The sequence below is a fragment of the Leucoraja erinacea genome, chromosome 7, assembly GCF_028641065.1.
Source record: "Leucoraja erinacea ecotype New England chromosome 7, Leri_hhj_1, whole genome shotgun sequence".
NCBI lineage: Eukaryota > Metazoa > Chordata > Chondrichthyes > Rajiformes > Rajidae > Leucoraja > Leucoraja erinaceus.
Genome location: NC_073383.1, coordinates 70254831 through 70276340, shown reverse-complemented (window position 1 = coordinate 70276340; position 21510 = coordinate 70254831). Strand labels below are relative to the sequence as shown.

At 43.6% G+C, this 21510-nt stretch overlaps 1 protein-coding gene across 4 annotated transcripts in view; it reads left to right on the top strand.

Moving 5' to 3' along the window:
* Positions 1-19030, top strand: part of ptpn4a (protein tyrosine phosphatase non-receptor type 4a) — a 168806-nt gene extending 149776 nt beyond the window's left edge. For all 4 annotated transcript variants that reach the window (XM_055638753.1, XM_055638752.1, XM_055638754.1 and 1 more), the window contains 3 exons: positions 2155-2303; positions 13664-13799; positions 18772-19030. In XM_055638753.1, the coding sequence (XP_055494728.1) occupies positions 2155-2303; positions 13664-13799; positions 18772-18858 (372 nt within the window). In that variant the 3' untranslated portion in view covers positions 18859-19030. The remainder of the gene's footprint in view (positions 1-2154; positions 2304-13663; positions 13800-18771) is intronic.
* The last annotated feature ends 2480 nt before the right edge of the window (positions 19031-21510 follow it).

Here is a 21510-nt window from a genome sequence, read left to right as displayed (position 1 = left end):
AGCCCTTCGACCGACCGAGTCTGCGCCGACCAGCAATCGCCCATATGCTAATTCTATCCTACACACCAGGGACAATTTACCAAAGCTAATTAACCTACAAACCTGCACGTCTTAGGAATGTGGGAGGAAACCAGAGCACCAGGAGAAAACTCACTCAGTCTGTACGGAGGTTTACGTTCTCCCCGTGACCGCGTGGGTTTTCTCCGAGATCATCGATTTCCTGCCACACTCCAAAAACGTACATGAATGCAGGTAAATTGGCTTGGTATAAGTGTAAATTATACAAATTATAATGTGCGTAGGATAGTGTTAGTGTGTGGGGATTGCTGGTCAGTGCGGACTCAGTGGGCCAAAGGGCCTGTTTCCGCGCTGTATCTCTAAAATCTAAAACACTACAGGCCCTATGAATACTATGATGTGGTGATGGGTTTTTTTTATACAGCTTTGCCATTACATTTACTTTTGTTGAAATTGGCTTTCCAATTACTGTTATACAGTTCCATTTGTTTTCCTTTCTGCAGTTCTCTTTAAATCTCCTGTGAATAGCATCTCAAATTTAATAGTAAAATCAGTGCTTTAAATCCAAATGAATGAAGAAAACTACAATGCGACAATCAAAAGCCAATATTTATTTTTCTCCAATTTTTTTTTGCCGTTAGTACAAGGGAGACGAGCACACTTTTTTTCTCCCCATTGAGGTTTTGTGACAGTCACCTTTATTGTATTCGCCAGGCTTTTTTACCCCATTCCACAAGGTTGTATAAAGTTGGCTTGCATTCAATAGTTTAGTTATATTCCTCAGACTTATTTTCTCTTGGTGAAAACAAAATATGCCCCATGGATAAAAAGAAAAAGAGGCTCACCTCATCAACTCAGGCTGTCCACATCTGGGAACATCCTCAATCTTTTTGCACCCTTTTCAGCTTAATGATATCCTACATACAGAAGTGTGCCCAGAACTGTAGGCAGTACTCCAAATATGGACCCATCAACATTCATCATCCTAAAAGGTTATCTCTGTTTCCTGTACCACAGATGCATCCCGACCTACTGAATGTTTCCAGTATTTTCTGTTTTTATTTCAAGCTTTAATTTTCTACAGCCTTTAATTTTCATAGCCTTAATATAGTTTGGTGCAATAGGGTCAAAGTCGTCATCGCCTTTCAGTATCACAGGGGAAGTAAACTCTGACATCAGAAAATTCTAGAGAATTATTATTGGGTATCAGTGGGAGCTGGTTTACACATCCTTTCCCAGTGACCATGAAGCAGATTTGCTGACTAATTTTGAAGTGGCACTCGACATTTTAAAACTCAGCCTCCTGACTCTGCTGAAAGCATTGCTAAAAATACCCAGATGCATATTAAATATAAATACAAATTAACTTGCTGCAAATTTGACTTTGTAGCCCACTGCCACTAGTGAAGTCAAATTCTGTTCTGCCATTTACAAAGATTTGAAAGATATTAAATCGTGACTCTTCTCCAGAAGAAGGGTTCTGACCCGAAACGTCACCCATCCTTTGTCTCCTGAGAAGCTGCCTGATCGGCTGAGTTACTCCAGCACTTTGTGTCTATCTTTGGTCTGAACCCACATCCGCAGTTCCTTATTTCTACATATTTTTAAATGATACATTTTACCATTTCTGCCCAATTTAACAGGCGAATACTTGATAGAGTTTGACTCCTTAGTAACCTAGCAGCCGTTTACAAATCATCAGCATCACCGACTCCTGGAGTCATCGTCATGGAGAGAAATTGCACGGAAACGGGTCCTCCGACCCCTGATTTCACCCTGACCATTAACCACCCATTTACACTAGTTTGGTATAAATCTTATTCTCTTCACTGAGATTCTTCCACTGTGCACTATGGGCAATTTGCAGTGAACTAATTAACCCACAAACCTGCATGTCTTTCGGATGAGTGTGTGTGTGGGGTGGGGGGGGAGGAGGGGGGGGTGCGGAAACTGCAGCATCTGGAGGAAACCCACGCGATCACCGAGAATCTGCAAACCTGGTATCTGGGACTGAGAGGCAGCAGCTCTAGTAATTGAGCCACTGTGCTGTCCATGTGAATTTAATTTTGAGAAAAGAAACTTGGAGGAATTAAAGGGCATACCCTGAATGAACTGTCATCTATTGCAACTTTACAGAGAAATGAGAGCCGTCCACTCACACAGATCCAATATGTTGCCTGGCCTGACCATGGTGTTCCTGATGATTCAAGTGATTTCCTGAAGTTTGTGTTGCTTGTTCGAGAAACACGAGTTGGCAAAGATGAACCAGTTGTTGTACACTGCAGGTAAATCTTGTTAAAGCTGATTACAAGCTAATCAAAAGAACAGTGTATTCAAAACGTAATCATCAGAATTTAGACGCAAGCTAATAAATTGAGTTGATATCAGAGCAGAAACTCCAAACTGATGTTGATCCAGTTTGCGAATGGCGATTTACTGGTTTGTAATTTTATTCAATGGTTTGTTTAAAAGTGAAAGGTAAACCAGGAGCCTGCTGTTTGTTTATCTTCAGAGTTATGAAAGTTGCATCAGATTTGGTCACTTTGTCTTTTCTTTCTCAATATCCTTTGACACTGGAAAATACTAATTAACTGTTATCGTATGAAACTAAAATAAAAGCTGCACTTGCTGAAACTCAAAATAAAGACGAAAAAAGCTGGAGTTTACAAAGGGCTGGAATAACGCGGTGGGTCTGGCAGCATATCTGGAGTAGAATTATCCAGAAATGCTGCTGAATGAATGTCGACTTATCTGCCTACATTCTATCTTTGTCCTGCCCCCTCCCCTGACATCAGTCTGAAGAAGGGTCTCGACCCGAATCATCGCCCATTCCTTCTCTCCAGAGATGCTGGCTCACCCGCTGAGTTACTCCAGCACTGTCTTTTATTGTAAACTAGCATCTACAGTCCCATGTATCCAAGCTAGAGTTTACCTTTCTCAGAACTGTGAAGAGGAAAGAAGGTTGTTGATCTCCAAGGAGGGTGGAGGAGGGAGGATATCTCTTCTGGGGTGAATACCAGAGAGGTCATGGAGGATAAAGTGTAAATAAGGTTATCTGGCCAATGAGAGCAATTGGAAAGTGAGAACATAAACACAAGAACAAGGAGCTACAAAATAGAAATGGGCGCGGCTGGTCATGTCTTCCACATAGAGGAAGGGAGGAACGAAGGGGAGACCCGGCGTGGGACGTACGCCGAGACCGGGAGTGGGGGGTGGTTTGATACGACAGTTTGGTGAACATTTGTATGTTGACGCCAGAAATGCGAAGGCTCTTATGTGCTGCCTGGGTGAAATCTGCTGTATGATTTTAACTAGTTGTATGCATAAGCAAAGTATTTCTCTGCACCTGGGGACAATAAAGTGTAATTGAATCATGAGGGGGGGGGGGGGGGGGGGGGGTGAAATGAGCCAAGACGATAGCACAAATGGTTTACTAATACAGACTGATAAATCAAGTTACCTAAAGTTGTCGAATTCAGTATGAGTGTAAAGCTGCAAAGTGCCCAGATGGAAGGTGAGGTGCTGCTCACAAGCTTGCATCGTGCATTGCAGAGACCAATTAGAAATAGAATGGAAAATCAAAGTAGCACATTGTGTGTGTGTGTATATACATAAATGTAGCACGGCTGTTAAAGACATTGCATTTTAATCCACTCTTTTGAACAAAGAGTTAGCATTTTCCTAAAGTGTCGAATTCTCCAGTATGATCTGGGGTAACCTAAAGTTCTGCGTAGGGGAAGGTGAGGTGCTGCTCACAAGCTTGCATCGTGCATTGCAGAGACCAATTAGAAATAGAATGGAAAATCAAAGTAGCACATTGTGTGTGTGTATATACATAAATGTAGCACGGCTGTTAAAGGCATTGCATTTTAATCCACTCTTTTGAACAAAGAGTTAGCATTTTCCTAAATGTGTTGATGAATTCTCCACTAGGAGGTACCCTAGAGCTGGGGTCGGCAACCTTGTTCTGCGTAGGGGCCGGGACGCATGTCTTTGAGCGGATGGCGGGCCACATCTATCACGTGTATACATGGATCCCGCCCCGGGTGGCAGGCATCAAATCAAGTGTTCACAGAAGGTAGACAAAAATGCTGGTGAAACTCGGCGGGCGAGACAGCCTCATGCATTCCTTGCATGTCTCACTCGCTGAGTTTCTCCCGCATTTTTGTCTGCATTCGATTTTATCAGCATCTGCAGTTCTTTCTTAAACGTGTTCACAGAAGGTGCGCGGCCGGGCCGGCGGCTTTGCGCAGGATGCGGTACAGCCAGAGTTCACCCCGTTCGGGACGGGCACTTGGCCGCTGTCGGGGTGGGGGGGTGCGCTAGGTGCGGGCGCTCGGCAAGCCGGATGATTACAGGGAAAAATAATCCGCCTGCGGAACGGATGATTTCGGGTTACGGGCCGCATTCGGTTGCCGACCCCTGCTCTAGAGCATTAGAGATTGATTGTCCCTTGCATTGAGTTCCCAGTGGTCTTCCTCTACATTGTAGCAACCAAATGCTGATTGGGCGGCTGCTTTGCAGAGCGCCTGCATTAAGTCTGCAAGGCGACCCTGAGCTTTCTGTAGGCTACCCCTTTAATTCTCCATTCCATTTCCACTCTGGCACTGGTCTGCAGCCACCTGCACTGTTACAGTGGGATTTTACTTCGGAGTCACGTGAGTGACTACGTGAAGAACCCACCCAGCGCGCAGGCGCGGCATTACGTCAGCAGTGCAACAGCGGCAGCAGCTGGAGCCAGGCTCTCCAGCTGCAGCATAAAGACGAGACCTCAGGTAAGTGTCTTTTTTGTTACAGAGTCGCGCTAGAGAGAATAATGGCCTCTCGCAAGCGACCAGCCAGGAGGACTGCCTGCCCTACTCCACCCGAGGACGGGTCCATAGCGGGACGGCAGCCTCTCGCAGCGGAGGAGCTTTTTCAACGCTCCCGCTCACCCGACACCGAGCCGCCCCCAGTGCTGCAGATCTCAACGCCCCGCACAGGGAGGAAGGCGACACAGAAAACCGACCGGCCGGTGTCCTCCGATGATTCGGAGGAACGGGAACACTCTCCCCCACCGAAAAGGGGAGACGCTCGGATAAGCTGCATGAGGCAGCTCCTCGAGCGTATGATCAATGAGGAGATGCGGCATCTCCCAGGAGGACGGGCTTTGGCCTCCTCCTCTCCACACCCTTCTGTACCCTCTATATTCGAGGGCAGTAAGGGAGGCCAGGACTGGGCTGGCCTATCCCAAGGGCAGGCGGAGGATATCGTCAGCATGCCGGGCGTGCCGGAAGAAGAGCTACTGGGTGTAGTGGGTCCGATATGCGGCACCACCAACAACTGGGATGGTGTTGCCACCCAGAATGGCGGCAACTATAAACAGGCTGTCCAACAACCCGCTGCAGGACAAGGCTGTCCAGCAGGCCCTTGACAACTACATCGCGCCCGAAAATTGCGAGGCGCTGAGGGTCAAGACGGTAAATGGGCAGATCTGGAACCAGCTGGGGCAGCACATAAGGGCTCAGGAGGTCAAAATGCAGCGAGTCCTGAAGCTCCACTCAGCAGCCGTCACCGCCTTTGCTCGGTCCGTTGGGGATGAAGACTTGACCATACCCCAGCAGGATGCCCTCGCACTGATGTGCAGCACCACGTATGAGCTAAACAACCTACGGCGGGACAACATCAGGCCTGCCCTCAACCCAACGTATGCCGGCCTCTGTAAAGCTCCAGCGCCCGAACGACAGGCGCTGCTATTTGGTGCGGATCTGGCCAAAAGGCTCAAGGAGTTGGAAGAGGCGGCAAAACCAGTAGGCCTCATGAGGGCAGGGCCAGGACCGAGCAGGGCGAAGACACCCAGTTGGCCGCACGCCTCGGCAGCCACCAGCAGATACCGAGCTGGTGAAAGCCTGGTGACCGCCTCCCACTACCCCCAGTGCTCTTTTTTAGAGCGGGGCCCAGGGCGGAGCCGTGGGAATATGCGCCGCCCCACCGCAGCACCAACACGGACAACCTTGGGCCAGACCCACCGGAAACGACCCCACAAGTGAACATGGAGGTAGGTGGGTCTGGTTCCTGTCAACATACACAGACAAAGGGTTTAGTATTAACAGGGGGACGTTTGAGGTTCTTCAAGCATGTTTGGTGCTCCCTTACTAACAATCAGTTTATACTCAACAGTATTAGTGGATACAAGATTGAATTCAAACCAGGCGTAGAACCGCCAGTTCAGCACATGCCCCAAAGGGTGTTCCTTCCCTCGGCAGTTGAGAAGGTAGAAGGACAAGCTGAACTTGATCGGCTCGTGGCTAAAGGCATCATAGAAATGACCACACACGAGCCGCAAGAATTTGTATCAAATATTTTTCTCAAAACCAAAAAAGATGGTGGATGTCGCATTATTATTGATCTGACATCACTCAATCAGTCTGTTGAGTATCAACATTTCAAAATGGAGACATTTGTCACTGCCAGACAACTGATCTCCAAGGGATACTACATGGCAAGCATAGATATCAAAGATGCTTACTATTTGGTACCCATTCATAAAGATTACTTTAAATATCTGAAATTTATCTGGAGGGGCCAGCTATGGCAGTACCGAGCTTTGCCCAATGGTTTAACGACAGCTCCCAGACTATTTACGAAAATTCTTAAAGTGGCCATGAAGAAATTGAGAGAACTAAAACATTTAGTAGTGGCCTATCTGGACGATGTTCTCATATTAGGAAGAACACGGGAACAAGCTGTCGCAGGAGTGTTAGCCACTAAACAACTCCTTGAAACTTTGGGTTTTATCCTCCACCCAGATAAATCAATATTGGAGCCTACTACTAACATGGATTACTTAGGCTTCACTATTGACACGATTCACATGACTGTCACTCTGCCCAGAAACAAAACAGTTTCACTCATTGAAGCTTGTAGCCATTTAATTGCCACACCACAACCTAGAATACGGCATGTAGCCAGAGTTATTGGCTCTATAGTAGCAGCATTTCCGGCTGCCCAACATGGGCCCTTGCATTATCAAAATTTACAAAGAGCAAGGACTCATGCATTACGCCTTCATAGGGGGCATTATGATCGCAAAATGGATTTACCCGCTGAAGCCAAATCAGAACTTCAGTGGTGGGTTGACAATATTTGGCACAGTCACAGTCCTATCACCGTAACCAATCCTAACATAACCATTGCAACGGATGCCAGTGCTTTAGGCTGGGGAGCTACTAACTCCAAAGACAGCACAGGTGGCAGATGGACTAACTCAGAGGCATCGCTACTACAATCACTGGGCATTAACTTTTTGGAAATGCTCGCCGCCTTTTATGGGCTAAAAGCATATGCATCTGGTATGCGACACGTGCATGTTAGAATTATGCTCGACCACACTACGGCAGTATCTTATATCCAGCACATGGGGTGGCATTAAATCAGTATCATGCGACAAATTAACTGCTATAATCTGGCAATGGTGTGTCGAGAGACATATTTGGCTATCAGCTGCCTATTTACCAGGCAAACTAAATTTAGTGGCGGACACCAGGTCACGAAAATTCAACGACAACATCGAGTGGATGTTGGACCCAAAATTATTTGCTAAAATTATCAAGCAATATGGTACGCCAGATATAGATTTGTTTGCGTCTAGGTTAAATCACCAACTACCCATGTATGTGGCTTGGGAACCAGACCCAGAGGCAGCAGCGGTAGATGCCTTCACGCTGGACTGGGGAAATTTCTTTTTCTATGCTTTCCCTCCCTTCTGCCTCATCAGTCGGGTACTCCAGAAAATTCAGGCAGACTCAGCCTCAGGCATTCTGGTCGTGCCCGACTGGCCTACCCAACCATGGTTCCCAATGTTCCACGACATGGTGGTAGAGACACCAATGGTCCTTCAACACCACCCCCAATTATTGACTCACCCGGTAACTGGCATTAGCCATCCATGCCACCAAAAATTGAAACTCCTGGTTTCCAGATTTTGAACAGGCCTTACCGGGGATTGGGGTTATCAGACAGAACAATCACCACCATGTCGGCATCCCTGCGAGTTTCCACCAAGAAACAGTACCTGACCTTCATCAGGAAATGGGAACAGTACTGTCTGGACGCAGGGACATCCTACACGACGACTTCGATCTCGGATGTGCTGGAGTTCCTGGCCCACCTGCACCATGACCTCAAGATGAGCTACAGTGCCATCAATACGGCTCGGAGCGCACTGTCCGCATACCTCATGCCGATAGAACAGCATAGTGTGGGATCCCACCCTCTAGTCATCAGACTCCTTAAGGGGATCTTTAATACCAAACCCCCTACACCTAGATACACTCACATGTGGGATGTGAGTGTAGTTCTTACACACCTTCGAGGTTGGCCTCCGGTGGGATCCCTGAGCCTGGAACAGGCCACTTACAAAACCCTCATGCTCATGGCGCTTGTCTCAGCACAAAGGGTCCTTTCGCTCCATCAGCTTAATCTGAACTACATGGTGACCACCCCAGATACCATTACTTTCACCATGCCGGGGTTGGTAAAACAAAGTAGACCAGGTACATCAAACTCCCCGTTGGTCTTCCGGGCTTACCCTCCAGAACCTAGACTGTGAGTGGTGACCCACCTTCATCATTACCTAGACACAACCCAAACGCTAAGAGGGAAAGAAAAAGCCTTATTGGTTACCCACAGAAAGCCTTATGTACAGGTTAACCAGCCAAACATTATCCAGATGTTTGAAACAGGTCCTCAGCATGCCAGGGATTAACAAAAATGTTTTTAAATCCCATTCAACCAGGGCAGCGTACACCTCAGCGGCGGATAGGATGCAGGTTCCCCTCGACCACATCCTCAGAGCAGCGGGATGGTCAAGGGAATCGACATTCCAACGATTTTACAACAAACCGCTGATGGAACAGGACGTCTTTGCGGATACCGTTTTATAAACCGCAAAGTTATGATTTAAAGCCCATGGGAGCTATTTTGTTTTTTGTTATAGTTAATAAATATTTCTTTTATAACTAAACAAACTTGTTGGTCTCTAGCTACCACTTCCTCCCTCGATGATCTTTCGGCAGTGAGTGATATAACTGTTACACGGTTTGAAATCACAGACCTTTGAAGTCTTCACGTAGTCACTCACGTGACTCCGAAGTAAAATAGTAAGATTAAACGAGTACTTACCAGTACGAAGTTTGATCTGTATTTTATGAGGAGTTACGATGAGGGATTACGTGCCCTCCGCTCCCACCCTCATTATATAGATCAAATTCGGACTAATGTCTCGTTGGTCTTTACTATCTTTACTTCAACTAGTGTCTATCTGTGATTCCACACCGCTGCTTGGAAGTATGCCGCGCCTGCGCGCTGGGTGGGTTCTTCACGTAATCCCTCATCGTAACTCCTCATAAAATACAGATCAAACTTCGTACTGGTAAGTACTCGTTTAATCTTACTATTTCTGCCTATGTCTGAGAATTGGCTCGGCTTGTGTTTTTTCTGCTTGTGGAGGACATGCCCAACCTGATTTACATTTCACAACTCTTACATTCCTTTTTTTCCTATGTTCTCCCCCTCTAATATGCTTCCATACACTTGTGTTTATGGATTTTCCGCAGGGGCACCTCATTTTCAACTCCTTTCGAAACATGCCCATCTCCCCGCAGCTTGTTTCTTTCCTCTTAGTTCTGACAAAGTGGTTAACCTTTAAGGTTAACTTGTTTGTCTTCCCACCGATGTGGCCTGACCTGCGTATTTTCACATTTTGTTTTGTTTTTATCGTGCCGTAGAGCGATACGGCACAGAATCATGTCCTTCGGCACAACTGATCCATGCTGATCAAGTTGCTTAACCGAGCTAGTCATTCTGCACCTGCACCTGGCCCAAATCGCTCCAAATATTTCCTATCCATGTACCTATCCTAGAGCCTTTTAAATGATATGATTGTGCCTGTCTCGACCTCTACTGATTCCATATATACACCACCTTATATGTGGATAAAGTTGTCCATCTTGTCCCTTTTAAATATTTGCCCTCTCACCTTAAACCTTAAACTTTAGTCCTAACCTTGGGCAAAAGACTCACTGTTCACTGTATCTATGCCATTTATGATTTGGTAAACTTCTATGAAGTCACCCCTCAGCCTCTTCCATTGAAATCTCTTCTGCAACCTTTCCAGTTAAATGACATCCTTCCTGTAGCAGGTGACCAGAACTGTACGTAATGCTCCAGATGTGGCCTTACCAACGTCTTGTGCAGCTGGAACATTTCCTCTACTCAATACTCCAAATGATGTCGCCACTTTCATGGAACTACGTACCTGCACCCCTGGGTATCTCTGTTCCACAACACACCCTGGAAGAGGGGTGGGGGGTGTTGTGCCATTTACTGTGCTGTTCCATCTGCCTTTCCTCAGTATCCAAGTATTCTGTAGGAATAATAATAATGGATAAGTAGCTGCAGATGACCTCCCCATTACCCTCTGTGGAGGTAACTGCATTTAACCCTTACAGCATTCACAAAACATTACCCACATTTTTGAGATATAGAATGAAATTTATGCTCATGGCATTTACGCGAGATAAAAAGTAAACCCCTATTTTTTTCTCTCAATTTGCGTTGATTTGTGCGCAGTAGACGCAAGTTTGTTTCCCCACATTGCATCACTCTCCCCGGTAATGTGGAGGGTTGCTTGTATTAAAAGTGTTTAAAAGAATCAGTGCATGATCAATTATCCCAGGACCATGTCATGGCTGCAGGAGTTCATTAGGTTATCTGCTTCAGTAAGTTTCCTTCTCCCAGGAGATCAGAAGTCGGGATATTTGTTCAGTTCCATTCACAGCTCCTCAGTAAGTGAGTGCTGCAAGACTTGGACAGGTGCCTGGGCCAAAAGTGCTAGGTCAATGAAGTGAATTGTACTATATTGTCACACGTACCTAGGTACAGTGAAATGCGTTGTTTTGCATACAACCCGGTAAATTCATACAGCAGACCTCACCTAGGCAGTACACATCAGTTGCCACGTTTCTGGCATCGACAAGGTTACAAACGTCTACTGAACAGAGTGGTAATCATCTTCAGAAAGAGAGTCTTGCCAGTTATCTTTAACATTAATTGGGTGAATACCCCACCAACAACACTCCAAGGGCCACCATTCATCAAGAATTTACCTGGAACAATTGTATAGATCTTCTGGCAACAAGAAATGGTCAGAAGGCTGGGCATGTTGAGCAAATGACTTGCGTCCCAATACCTTGATACCTTTTCATCAATAATACAGGACAATTAAAAGTAGAGTGGAATACTTGACTGCAGGAGTAATTTGTGCAATCCACACTATGCACTGCACCTACCAAACCCATGACGACTAACCAGGAAGGAGCAGAGCAAAAGGCACATACCACATACCACCATTCCCTCTCCAAATACTGCCTGGCCCGCTGAGTTCCCCGAGCACTGTAATTTCTTCAATATTCCAGCATCTGCAGTTTCTTGTGTCACCATCCACTATTTGTCATTCTCCCTCCAATTCATACACCAGCCTGACCAGGGAATATTTTATTGTTCCTTCATTGCAGTGAGATCCAAATCAGTGCACTCCAGTTCTTTGTGTCCTGTGGTGGTTAATGTAGAATTTGCAGACTCTACCACAGCTGAGACATGAGCTGCTTGATGGAATGGCAAGTAATTTGTGAGGTGGCACATTCTTTCCACTATTCATACCAGGCTGTTACATGCTCCTAAAACCCACATGCAGTACTAAATCTCACTTTGAATTTTAGGTCATAAGGAATAGGAGTAGAATTAGGCCATTTGGCCCATCAAGTCTACTCTGCCATTCAATCATGGCTGATCTATCTCTCCCTCCTAACTCCATTCTCCTGCCTTGTCCCCATAACCTCTGACACCCATACTAATCAATTTTCCTTGTCTATTTCTCTATTTTGAGCATTTGTGACCCTTGGACGATGTTTTTTGCCACAGGGAGGTTTTGAGAACATCCTTGAATCGTTTTCTCAGTCTATGTGCATTCTAGGAATAGAGTATCTAGTTTTGGGAGACTGGTATCAGGCATGTATGTGGCTGCAAATTCAACAGTGCAAAATAAATTTGCTGTATTGTAGAGCTTGAAATACTTTATGGGCAATTATTAGTGTTTAGAAACAGTGCCGAAACAGCTTGGCCCACTGAGTCTGCACCGATCAGTGATCCCCATACATTAACAGTACCCAACACACACTAGGGATCATTTTACATTGATACTAAGCCAATTAACCTACAAACTTTTGCGTGTTTGGAGTGTTGGAGGAAACTGCAGATACATAGATACATAGAAAATAGGTGCAGGAGTAGGCCGTTCGGCCCTTCGAGCCCGCACTGCCATTCAATATGATCATGGCTGACCATCCAACTCGGCATCCCGTACCTGCCTTCTCTCCATACCCCCTGATCCCTTTAGCCACAAGGGCCACATCTAACTCCCTCTTAAATGTAGCCAATGAACTGGCCTCAACTACCTTCTGTGGTAGAGAGTTCCTGAGAACTCGGAGAAAACCCATGTAAGATCACGGGGAGTACGTACAAACTCTGTACAGACAGTACCTATAGTCAGGATCAAACCCAGGTCTCTGGCGCTGTACAACATTAGCTCTACCGCTATGCCACCGTGCCTCCCAGTGTATTCAGGATGAAGATAAACTAGACTAAGTGGGACCCGTTGGTTCTCCAGCGGGTGCCGGAAGGGGCGTTACCTTCATGGTGACTGACAGGCGAGAAGACCAACCTGCTGATCTCATGGTTTTTTAAACCTTCATAACTTTTGTAATCTTCCACCGATCGGAACAAAACTTGGTGCGCTTGGAGCAGAGGAGAACGGTAACATGGCAAAAAAATCCTAGCGATATAGGGTACCATTTTTGCGCAAATTTAAAAACAGCGTAGACTGGAAGTGGTCAATGTAAGAGTATTAGTAATAGTATAGAAGTGTAGATAGATAGAGAGAAGATAGATAGAAGATAGATATAGATGGAGATAGATAGATGAGAGCCTCGACATTGACAATTTTTTTTTAGTGAAGTCTAGTCCGTTTTTGGGTAACTGCCGATGTTAGATTTCAGAGATTATTGAAAAAATAATACTCAGTAATTTTGGGTAGAAAAAAGCTGCTCATGATCCTGGTAAAACGTGGAGGAAATAACCAAGGGTTTTGTCTTCTAATGTGCGGCATCTTTCCTGCTGGAGCGTTTTCATGTATGAAATCCAAGTGATAACAGGGTTGGATCAAAGTTGTATTCTTCATGCCATTGTGACTTGCCAACTCCGATTATCGAGGTTCACGTGATAATTGGCTGTTTGGAGGAGTATCAGTGTGTTGTTCAAATCTGAAACTGTCTGCGTACATAAATCACTGCTTTTGGGTGTGAAAATCGGTTGGGTTTATGGGAGGGGGATGGGGGAGCTTGTTAACTAAAGAATGGAGGGTCTGTATATGTACCAAAATATATGATTTAATTAAGTGAAAATTCATCTGAATTGTGAATGAATATCCTGCAATTTGAATGGAACAATGAACGATTTATTGTGTTTGCACAGGCTGTTTAATAATTAAAGTTGCTTTAATCAGGTTATTGATTCCATTGCAACTTGTTGATTACTGTTTGTTTTGCAGTGCTGGTATAGGTCGAACTGGTGTTCTTATGACTATGGAGACAGCAATGTGTCTAATTGAGTGCAATCAGCCAGTGTATCCATTGGACATTGTTAGAACAATGCGAGACCAGAGAGCCATGATGATTCAAACACCAGTGAGTACTGATTACTTATTTTTCACCTGCCATCACACTTGTCTGCACTGAGGCATTAAATTCAGTAAATGGGATCAGATGGCTCTTTAATCAGTTTTGGTTGGTTTGGGATACTGCCAAAATGAATACTTCACATGGTTTGTATTTAGATTATCATCACTTCTGGGAGCATGGCATTACACAACAGGGTTTTAAATTGCATCTCATCTTTGCAGCTATCATTTACTGTTTGGTTCCCCTTGGATATATAATTTATGATCTATGGTTTGCAACTTTTTAAGTAAATTATGCATTTTGCTGCACTAAATGCAGTTCTCTTGTGGAAAATTTAAGCAATCAGACTTCTGCTAAAGCCTATTTATATCTTCCCGTGCAATCTCAGTGCACCATCTTTCATTTCTTTCCCTGTGAATAATTATTCTGAGAAATTTAATGAATAGTGAAAGGCCTGGATAGAGTGGATGTGGAGAGGATGTTTCCACGAGTGGGAGAGTCCAGGACCAGAGATCATAGCCTCAGAATTAAAGGATGTTCCTTTAGGAAGGAGATGGGGAGGAATTGCCTTAGTCACAGGGTAGTGAATCTGTGGAATTTTGCCACAGAAGGCTGTGGGGGACACCAATGGATATTTTTATATCAGAGATAGATAGATTCTTGATTAGCACGGGTGTCAGGGCTTATGGGGAGAAGGCAGGAGAATGGGGTTAGGAGATAGATCAGCCATGATTGAATGGCGGAGTAGGACTTGATGAGCCGAATGGCCTAATTCTGCTCCTATCGCTTATGATCTTATGAACCAGTTATGATAACTATCTCAGCCTCAAATATAATTAATGCTGAGATTTTTTATTTTACTTGGTTTTCCTTTAAAATGAAGGCCATTCCCTGCATTTGTATTAAACTGGTAAATTGGATTAGTAAGTATGCAGATGATACTAAGATAGGTGGTGTTGTGGATAATGAAGTAGATTTCCAAAGTCTACAGAGAGATTTAGGCCATTTGGAAGAATGGGCTGAAAGATGGCAGAGGAGTTTAATGCTGATTGTGTGAGGTGCTACATCTTGGCAGGACAAATCAAAATAGGACGTAAATGGTAGCGAATTGAGGAATGCAGTTGAACGGAGGGATCTAGGAATAACTGTGCATAGTTCCCTGAAGGTGGAATCTCATATAGATAGGGTGGTAAAGAAAGCTTTTGGTATGCTAGCCTTTATAAATCAGAGCATTGAGTATAGAAGTTGGGATGTAATGTTAAAATTGTACAAGGCATTGATGAGACCAATTCTGGAGTATGGTGTACAATTTTGGACGCCCAATTATAGGAAGGATGTCAACAAATTGGAGAGAGTACAGAGGAGATTTACTAGAATGTTGCCTGGGTTTCAGCAACTAAGTTACAGAGAAAGGTTGAACAAGTTAGGTCTTTATTCTTTGGAGCACAGAAGGTTAAGGGGGGACTTGATAGAGGTCTTTAAAATGATGAGAGGGATAGACAGCGTTGACGTGGACATTGAGAGTAGGGAAGATTCAAACAAGAGGACATGACTTCAGAATTAAGGGACAGAAGTTTAGGGGTAACATGAGGGGGAACTTCTTTACTCAGAGAGTGGGAGCTGTGTGGAATGAGCTTCCAGTGGAAGTGGTGGAGGCAGGTTCGATTTTATCATTTAAAAATAAATTGGATAGGTATATGGATGGGAAAGGAATGGAGGGTTATGGTCTGAGTGCAGGTAGATGGGACTAGGGGAAAATAATTGTTCGGCACGGACTTGTAGGGCCGAGATGGCCTGTTTCCATGCTGTAATTGTTATATAGTTATATGGTATATAAATATAAGATTTATGTTAAATATTTTGACAAATGCTGATGTTCATGAAGATAGAATAGAAAAGTTTAGTAATTTGTCCTAGGGTCATTGAGTCGAACACCACAGGCGCTTTGGCCCACTTTTGCTCATCTATGCTAATCCCATTTCCCTGCATTAGACAATAGACAATAGGTGCAGGAGTAAGCCATTTGTCCCTACGAGCCAGCACCGCCATTCAATGTGATCATGGGTGATCATCCCCAATCAGTACCCCGTTCCTGCCTTCTTTCCATATCTCCTGACTCCGTTATTTTTAAGAGCCCTATCTATCTCTCTCTTGAAAGCATCCAGAGAACCTGCCTCCACCGCCCTCTGGGGCAGCGAATTCCACAGACTCACCACTCTCTGTGAGAAAAAGTGTTTCCTCGTCTCCGTTCTAAATGGCTTACTCCTTATTCTTAAACCGTGGCCCCTGGTTCTGGACTCCCCTAACACCAGGAACATATTTCCTGCCTCTAGCGTGTCCAAGCCCTTAACAATCTTACATGTTTCAATGAGATACCCTCTCATCCTTCTAAGCTCCATTCTCTCAGCATATGACAGTCCCGCCATCCCGGGAATTAACCTTGTAAACCTACGCTGCACTCCCTCAATAGCAAGAATGTCCTTCCTCAAATTAGGGGACCAAAACTGCACACAATACTCCAGGTGTGGTCTCACTAGGACTCTGTGCAACTGCAGAAGGACCTCTTTGCTCCTATATTCAATTCCTCTTATTATAAAGGGCAACATGCCATTTGCTTTCTTCACTGCCTGCTGCACCTGCATACTTACTTTCATAGACTGGTGTACAAGGATCCCCAGATCCCGTTGTACTTCCCCTTTTCCCAACTTGACGCCATTTAGATAGTAATCTGCCTTCCTGTTTTTGCTACCAAAGTGGATAACCTCACATTTATCCGCATTAAACTTCATCTGCCATGCTTCTGCCCACTCCCCCAACCTGTCCAAGTCACCCTGCATTCTCATAGCATCCTCCTCGCAGTTCACATTGCCACCCAGCTTTGTGTCATCTGCAAATTTGCTAATGTTACTTTGAATCCCTTCATCCAAATCATTGATGTATATTGTAAATAACTGCGGTCCCAGCACCGAACCTTGTGGTACCCCACTAGTCACTGCCTGCCATTCTGAAAGGGACCCGTTAATCCCTGCTCTTTGTTTCCTGTCCGCCAACCACTTCTCTATCCATGTCAGCACTTTACCCCCAATACCATGTGCCCTAATTTTGCCCACTAATCTCCTATGTGGGACCTTATCAAATGCTTTCTAAAAGTCCAGGTACACTACATTAGGGCCATCTCCTTCCTTGTCTTGCCTATTTATGTATCCATCTAAATACTTATTAAATGTGATTATTGTGTGTGATTTCACCATTACTTCTGCCAGCTTATTCCAGATATCAACTACAGTGTTTTTCTTAAATTACCCCTCAGATCCCCCTTAACTATTTTTTTCACCTTAAACCTATGCCCCTTTCTATTGTTGACAAAGATATGGGCAAAGACAAAGATGGAGAAATAGATACTGACAATCTACTCAATCTGTGCCTAGCATAAATGTGCATGCTTATGGTAGGTTAGACCTCAGCCTCCTTCACTCCAGAGAAAAGAAACACAGACTATGCAATCCCTCCACAAAACAAAAGTCCTCAACCCAGGCAACATCCCTGTGAATCTCTCTGCCTTCGTTCCCCACGACTTTTGATAATGGGATAACTTGTATATACGTGAAAATTAAATAATCAAAGCTAAATTTACAATTGTTTAACGCAACTCAAACATTTAGAATGGTTTGCTGATGTAATGAACTGGGTTAAAATTAGACCCTTTAGAAAAGTGCTACCACTATTTCACTTGCATTCTTGCCCCATTTGTCCTTTATTGGTCTGCCTCCTTTACCGCATTTCCTACATCCCAAGAACATTTTTGCTGAACAGTAAAGTAATATAAAGTATTATTGTCTTCCAGCACAGTCTGATGCACAAGTTAAATATTAATACGTTGAGACTGCCATCTGGTGCCTGCTATGTGCACCTTAATTCGGTTGCAGATTTTATCTTGATTGATGATTGTTTCCCTTTATAACTTTTTGATTTCTTTGCACCACAACATACGTTGGCTCCTGAGAGGAAGTTGAATGGGGTCCAAAGGTAGAGCACATTCTTGAGTAATTAAAAAAACAGTGCCAATGTTCTTAACATTAGTAAAGTGGCATATTGCCTGCTCTGATGTTAGTGTCCTCTGAAAGACATATATAAAGAATATAAAAATGTAGCAACCACCATGTATTTACATCATTAATGTCAACTAAATATCTGAAGTCCCTTCACAAATGATAGACTAAGGAAGGACTAATAAATAAGGTGTTTTTTTAGGGTTTTCAATTGGGAGGAGTTGGAGAGACAGTATTCTGGAGAAACAGACTTGATGGGCCGAATGGCCTAATTCTTCCGTGTCTTAGGATCTATTATTTCTGGAGGAAATGTCAGAGAATTGAGCTTAAGTCAGTGGGGGTCAGGTTGATGGAAACGATGTTTGCTTTGGCAGGATCCTATTTGAGAGGAGATTGCACTGCACTTTATTGTGTATGTGACGAATAAATCTGACTATTGACTATTGAGTTTGAAGGTTTAAGGAGATGATTACAAACTTGCCTTGTGTCCAGGTGCAATGCTGATGTTTCAAACATCCTAATTCTAATCGAGACTGCTCCGAAAGGGATGATAATGATAACAAAAGAAGAGTTTGTTGTAGAGTGCAGAGATAAGAAACCGACATTCTTCAATGTTCAGCTGCAAATAATGGTGACTCCTCCAAGTCTGGATAGTTGCCGAGCATTCTTTTCATGCAATCGGTGGGAAAGCAGTGAAACGATGTATGTTGGCAGACATCCAGAGACTGACCCCATAAGCACTCACTTGCATCTAGATCAGGAGGCAAGGAATTGAATCATTCTCAAAGCACTAGATGGGAAGATTGTGCAATATAATTACGATTTCTGACATCTAACAATGAAATCCAACATTTTTAGCCAGAACAAATTGAAATGTATGTTGAGTATGCATTAATTTAATTTGTTTTCTCTCTCTCTCCTTCTCGCAGAGCCAATACAAGTTTGTTTGTGAAGCTATTATGAGGGTTTACGAAGAAGGCATTGTGAAACCATTGCAGTCAACACTGTATAATTAACCCAAGGATAAGACCTTGTTGTTGAAACTGGTTTGCTGGGAGCGTTTACTGTGTCATTATGTGCTTGCACAACATGCTGCCCTGATGTGAGTTTGAAGTTTGGAAGACCGGCAAACGGGCAAGGACATTGAGAACCTAAGCACTGTTGCACTTTATGTTCAAAAAGAAATAATAGTCTCTGCGTGTGATCATACTGACGACAAATACCATGATCGCAGCTGCCCTCACTTCTGAAATGCTGTGTCCACTGCTCTGGTTTTGTTCAGGGAGATTGTCAGCTTTTGGATTCCTCTATAGTGCCAAGAGGGAGAACTACCTACACAACTCTTCCCTCACCTGCCTATGAATATGTGTCCTCTTGCTTGCTGGTTTAACTGACAGAGCCTATTCAAATGGCCACTTTTTAAAATAGACATTTTCTGTTCATGAAATTGAATTAACTCTTTATCAGACCCTTTGCAGTGGCATCCATGAACATGAAAGTGTGCACTGGTGTAGAATTACCTTTTTTAAATTAGCAACTGTTTTCATGCTGCCTTGACTAACTTAACAATAAAACTCTCATCCCTAGGTTGTGTTCTGTAATATAGAATATAATCAAAAATAAGGTTTAGTGAGCACTTATTAGTCAAATTGGCCCAAATTGTCTCACCTTCGGATTTTGATGTGCAGCTGTTTAACCTATGATGAACTTCGAGCAGTCACTCTGTACATATTCTCCTCTGTTTCCCTGATCAAAATATCTTGCTCTTCCTGCACTCGAGTGCCAATGTTTCTAAATTCGTATGGGTGTCAAGAACTTTGACAGCTTTATCAGACCAGCAGTGATCCGTGAGCTACACTAAGCATTAGAACCTAAAATGTAAATAATTATAAGGAAATTCAGCCTTAACCACCCTCTTCCTATCTATCAGGATATTAGAATCCAAGTGCTGGTTGCTAGTTAGCTACATTACTTATTGGCTAGGACAATCTACTCCAAAGACTTGAATTCGCATCCATCCCAGGTAGCGAAGATATACCTGACTTTAAGGTACACCAAATATATTCAGTGCCCCTTCTCCACAGGTCTGATCCTGCAGTGAACCTTCCCCCACAGAAAGGTGTGTGCCTGGAATTTTTTTTAAAGAATTTGTTTCCTAGGCACTTCGTGATGGGTGCACACCTATCCTACCAGTCCTACGTATAAGCTTGCCTTATTGTGTGCCATTTTAATGTTACTTCTGTAATCAGCACTAGTCCACCCAAAGAAATGCACTGGGGAGTTGCTATAAGGTAATTTTTATAGTAAGACACTAAATCAAAGTACTGAACAGTACAAAGCACAATAGAGTTGTAAATTTAATACTAAATTAATTAATTTATGAAATGTTGATGGATGCTGCAGTTTTGATGGTCGTTATTCCAACAGTCACTTGCTCCCCTGACTCTGTATAAGTAGACATGGTCTCTCTCCCCCCCCTCTCTCTCTCTCTCTTTTTCCCTCTCTCTTTTTTCCTCTCTTTCTCTCCTCTCCCTCTCCTCTCTCTCTCCCTCTCCCTCTCCCTCTCCCTCCTCCCTCTCCCTCTCCCTCTCCCTCTCCCTCTCCCTCTCCCTCTCCCTCTCCCCCTCCCTCTTCCTCCCCCCTCTCTATCTATCCCTATGTATCTTTTAGAGAGGGTTGGGGAGTTTTCAGGTAGTGGAAATAGCTTGTTAACAAATATGCTGTCTGAATGAGTAAAATGAAATGTTCAATGTATATGCAAGAATATCAAAGATCCATACAGAATGTTAATCACATGAAATTAGAGCCCTGTGTTAATAACTGAGTTTTGATAACTATATGTGTGCCTGCACATAATTGGGAAGGCATTTAATTAAAATTAATAGTTAAACATAATTCAGCACATCACTACTTTTCTCTTTAGTGTACTTGCACACACAAATTAAAAAAAAAACTTTATGGCATATAGATAAATAAAGTAAGACCCTTGAAAAGGAAAATTGATATACTGTATATTTTTGACTCTGTAGGATCCAGAGGAGATTGAGGCCTCCAAAAGCATAGCGTTAATGAACAGAATTAAACCCATTGAAATCAGACATTTTTTTTGCCAGAAAATTAAAATGGATGAGTGACTGTTTAATTTATCCCTGTCTAAATATCTGCACATCGGTACTCGTGTGTATTAACTTGTTGTACTCTTTGCAGCTGTAAATAATGCTGTCGACTTGAGTGCCATTCATATCATTAGCACAATGCAATTCCATTCACCTCATCGGGGTTGCAGTAGCAAGTAAGCAATTGGGATGGCGAGAAGAAAAGGTTTAAGCCACGCACAACCAACAAATGTTAGTAACGAAACCTCGCAAACTTCCTTTTTCATTTTCTCTGCTCTCCTGGTTGTGCATAACTGCAGTGTTATTTTTTGTTAGATTTACCTAAAAGGAGGCATGTGATTTGGTCTTCGTTTTTGTGTCATGCTGTAAAATGAATGTGAATGTATCCATCAACCATGCAGAATTGCAAGCGGTAGAGAATGACTTGGATTTTAAGGATAAATATTTTTCATACCGTTTGTATAAAAAAACTAAAAATTAAAAAGTTTGTAACTTTCCATTGAAGAAAATTTTGCAGGTTTAAAAATGTAAATAAGAGCAATACTATTGAAA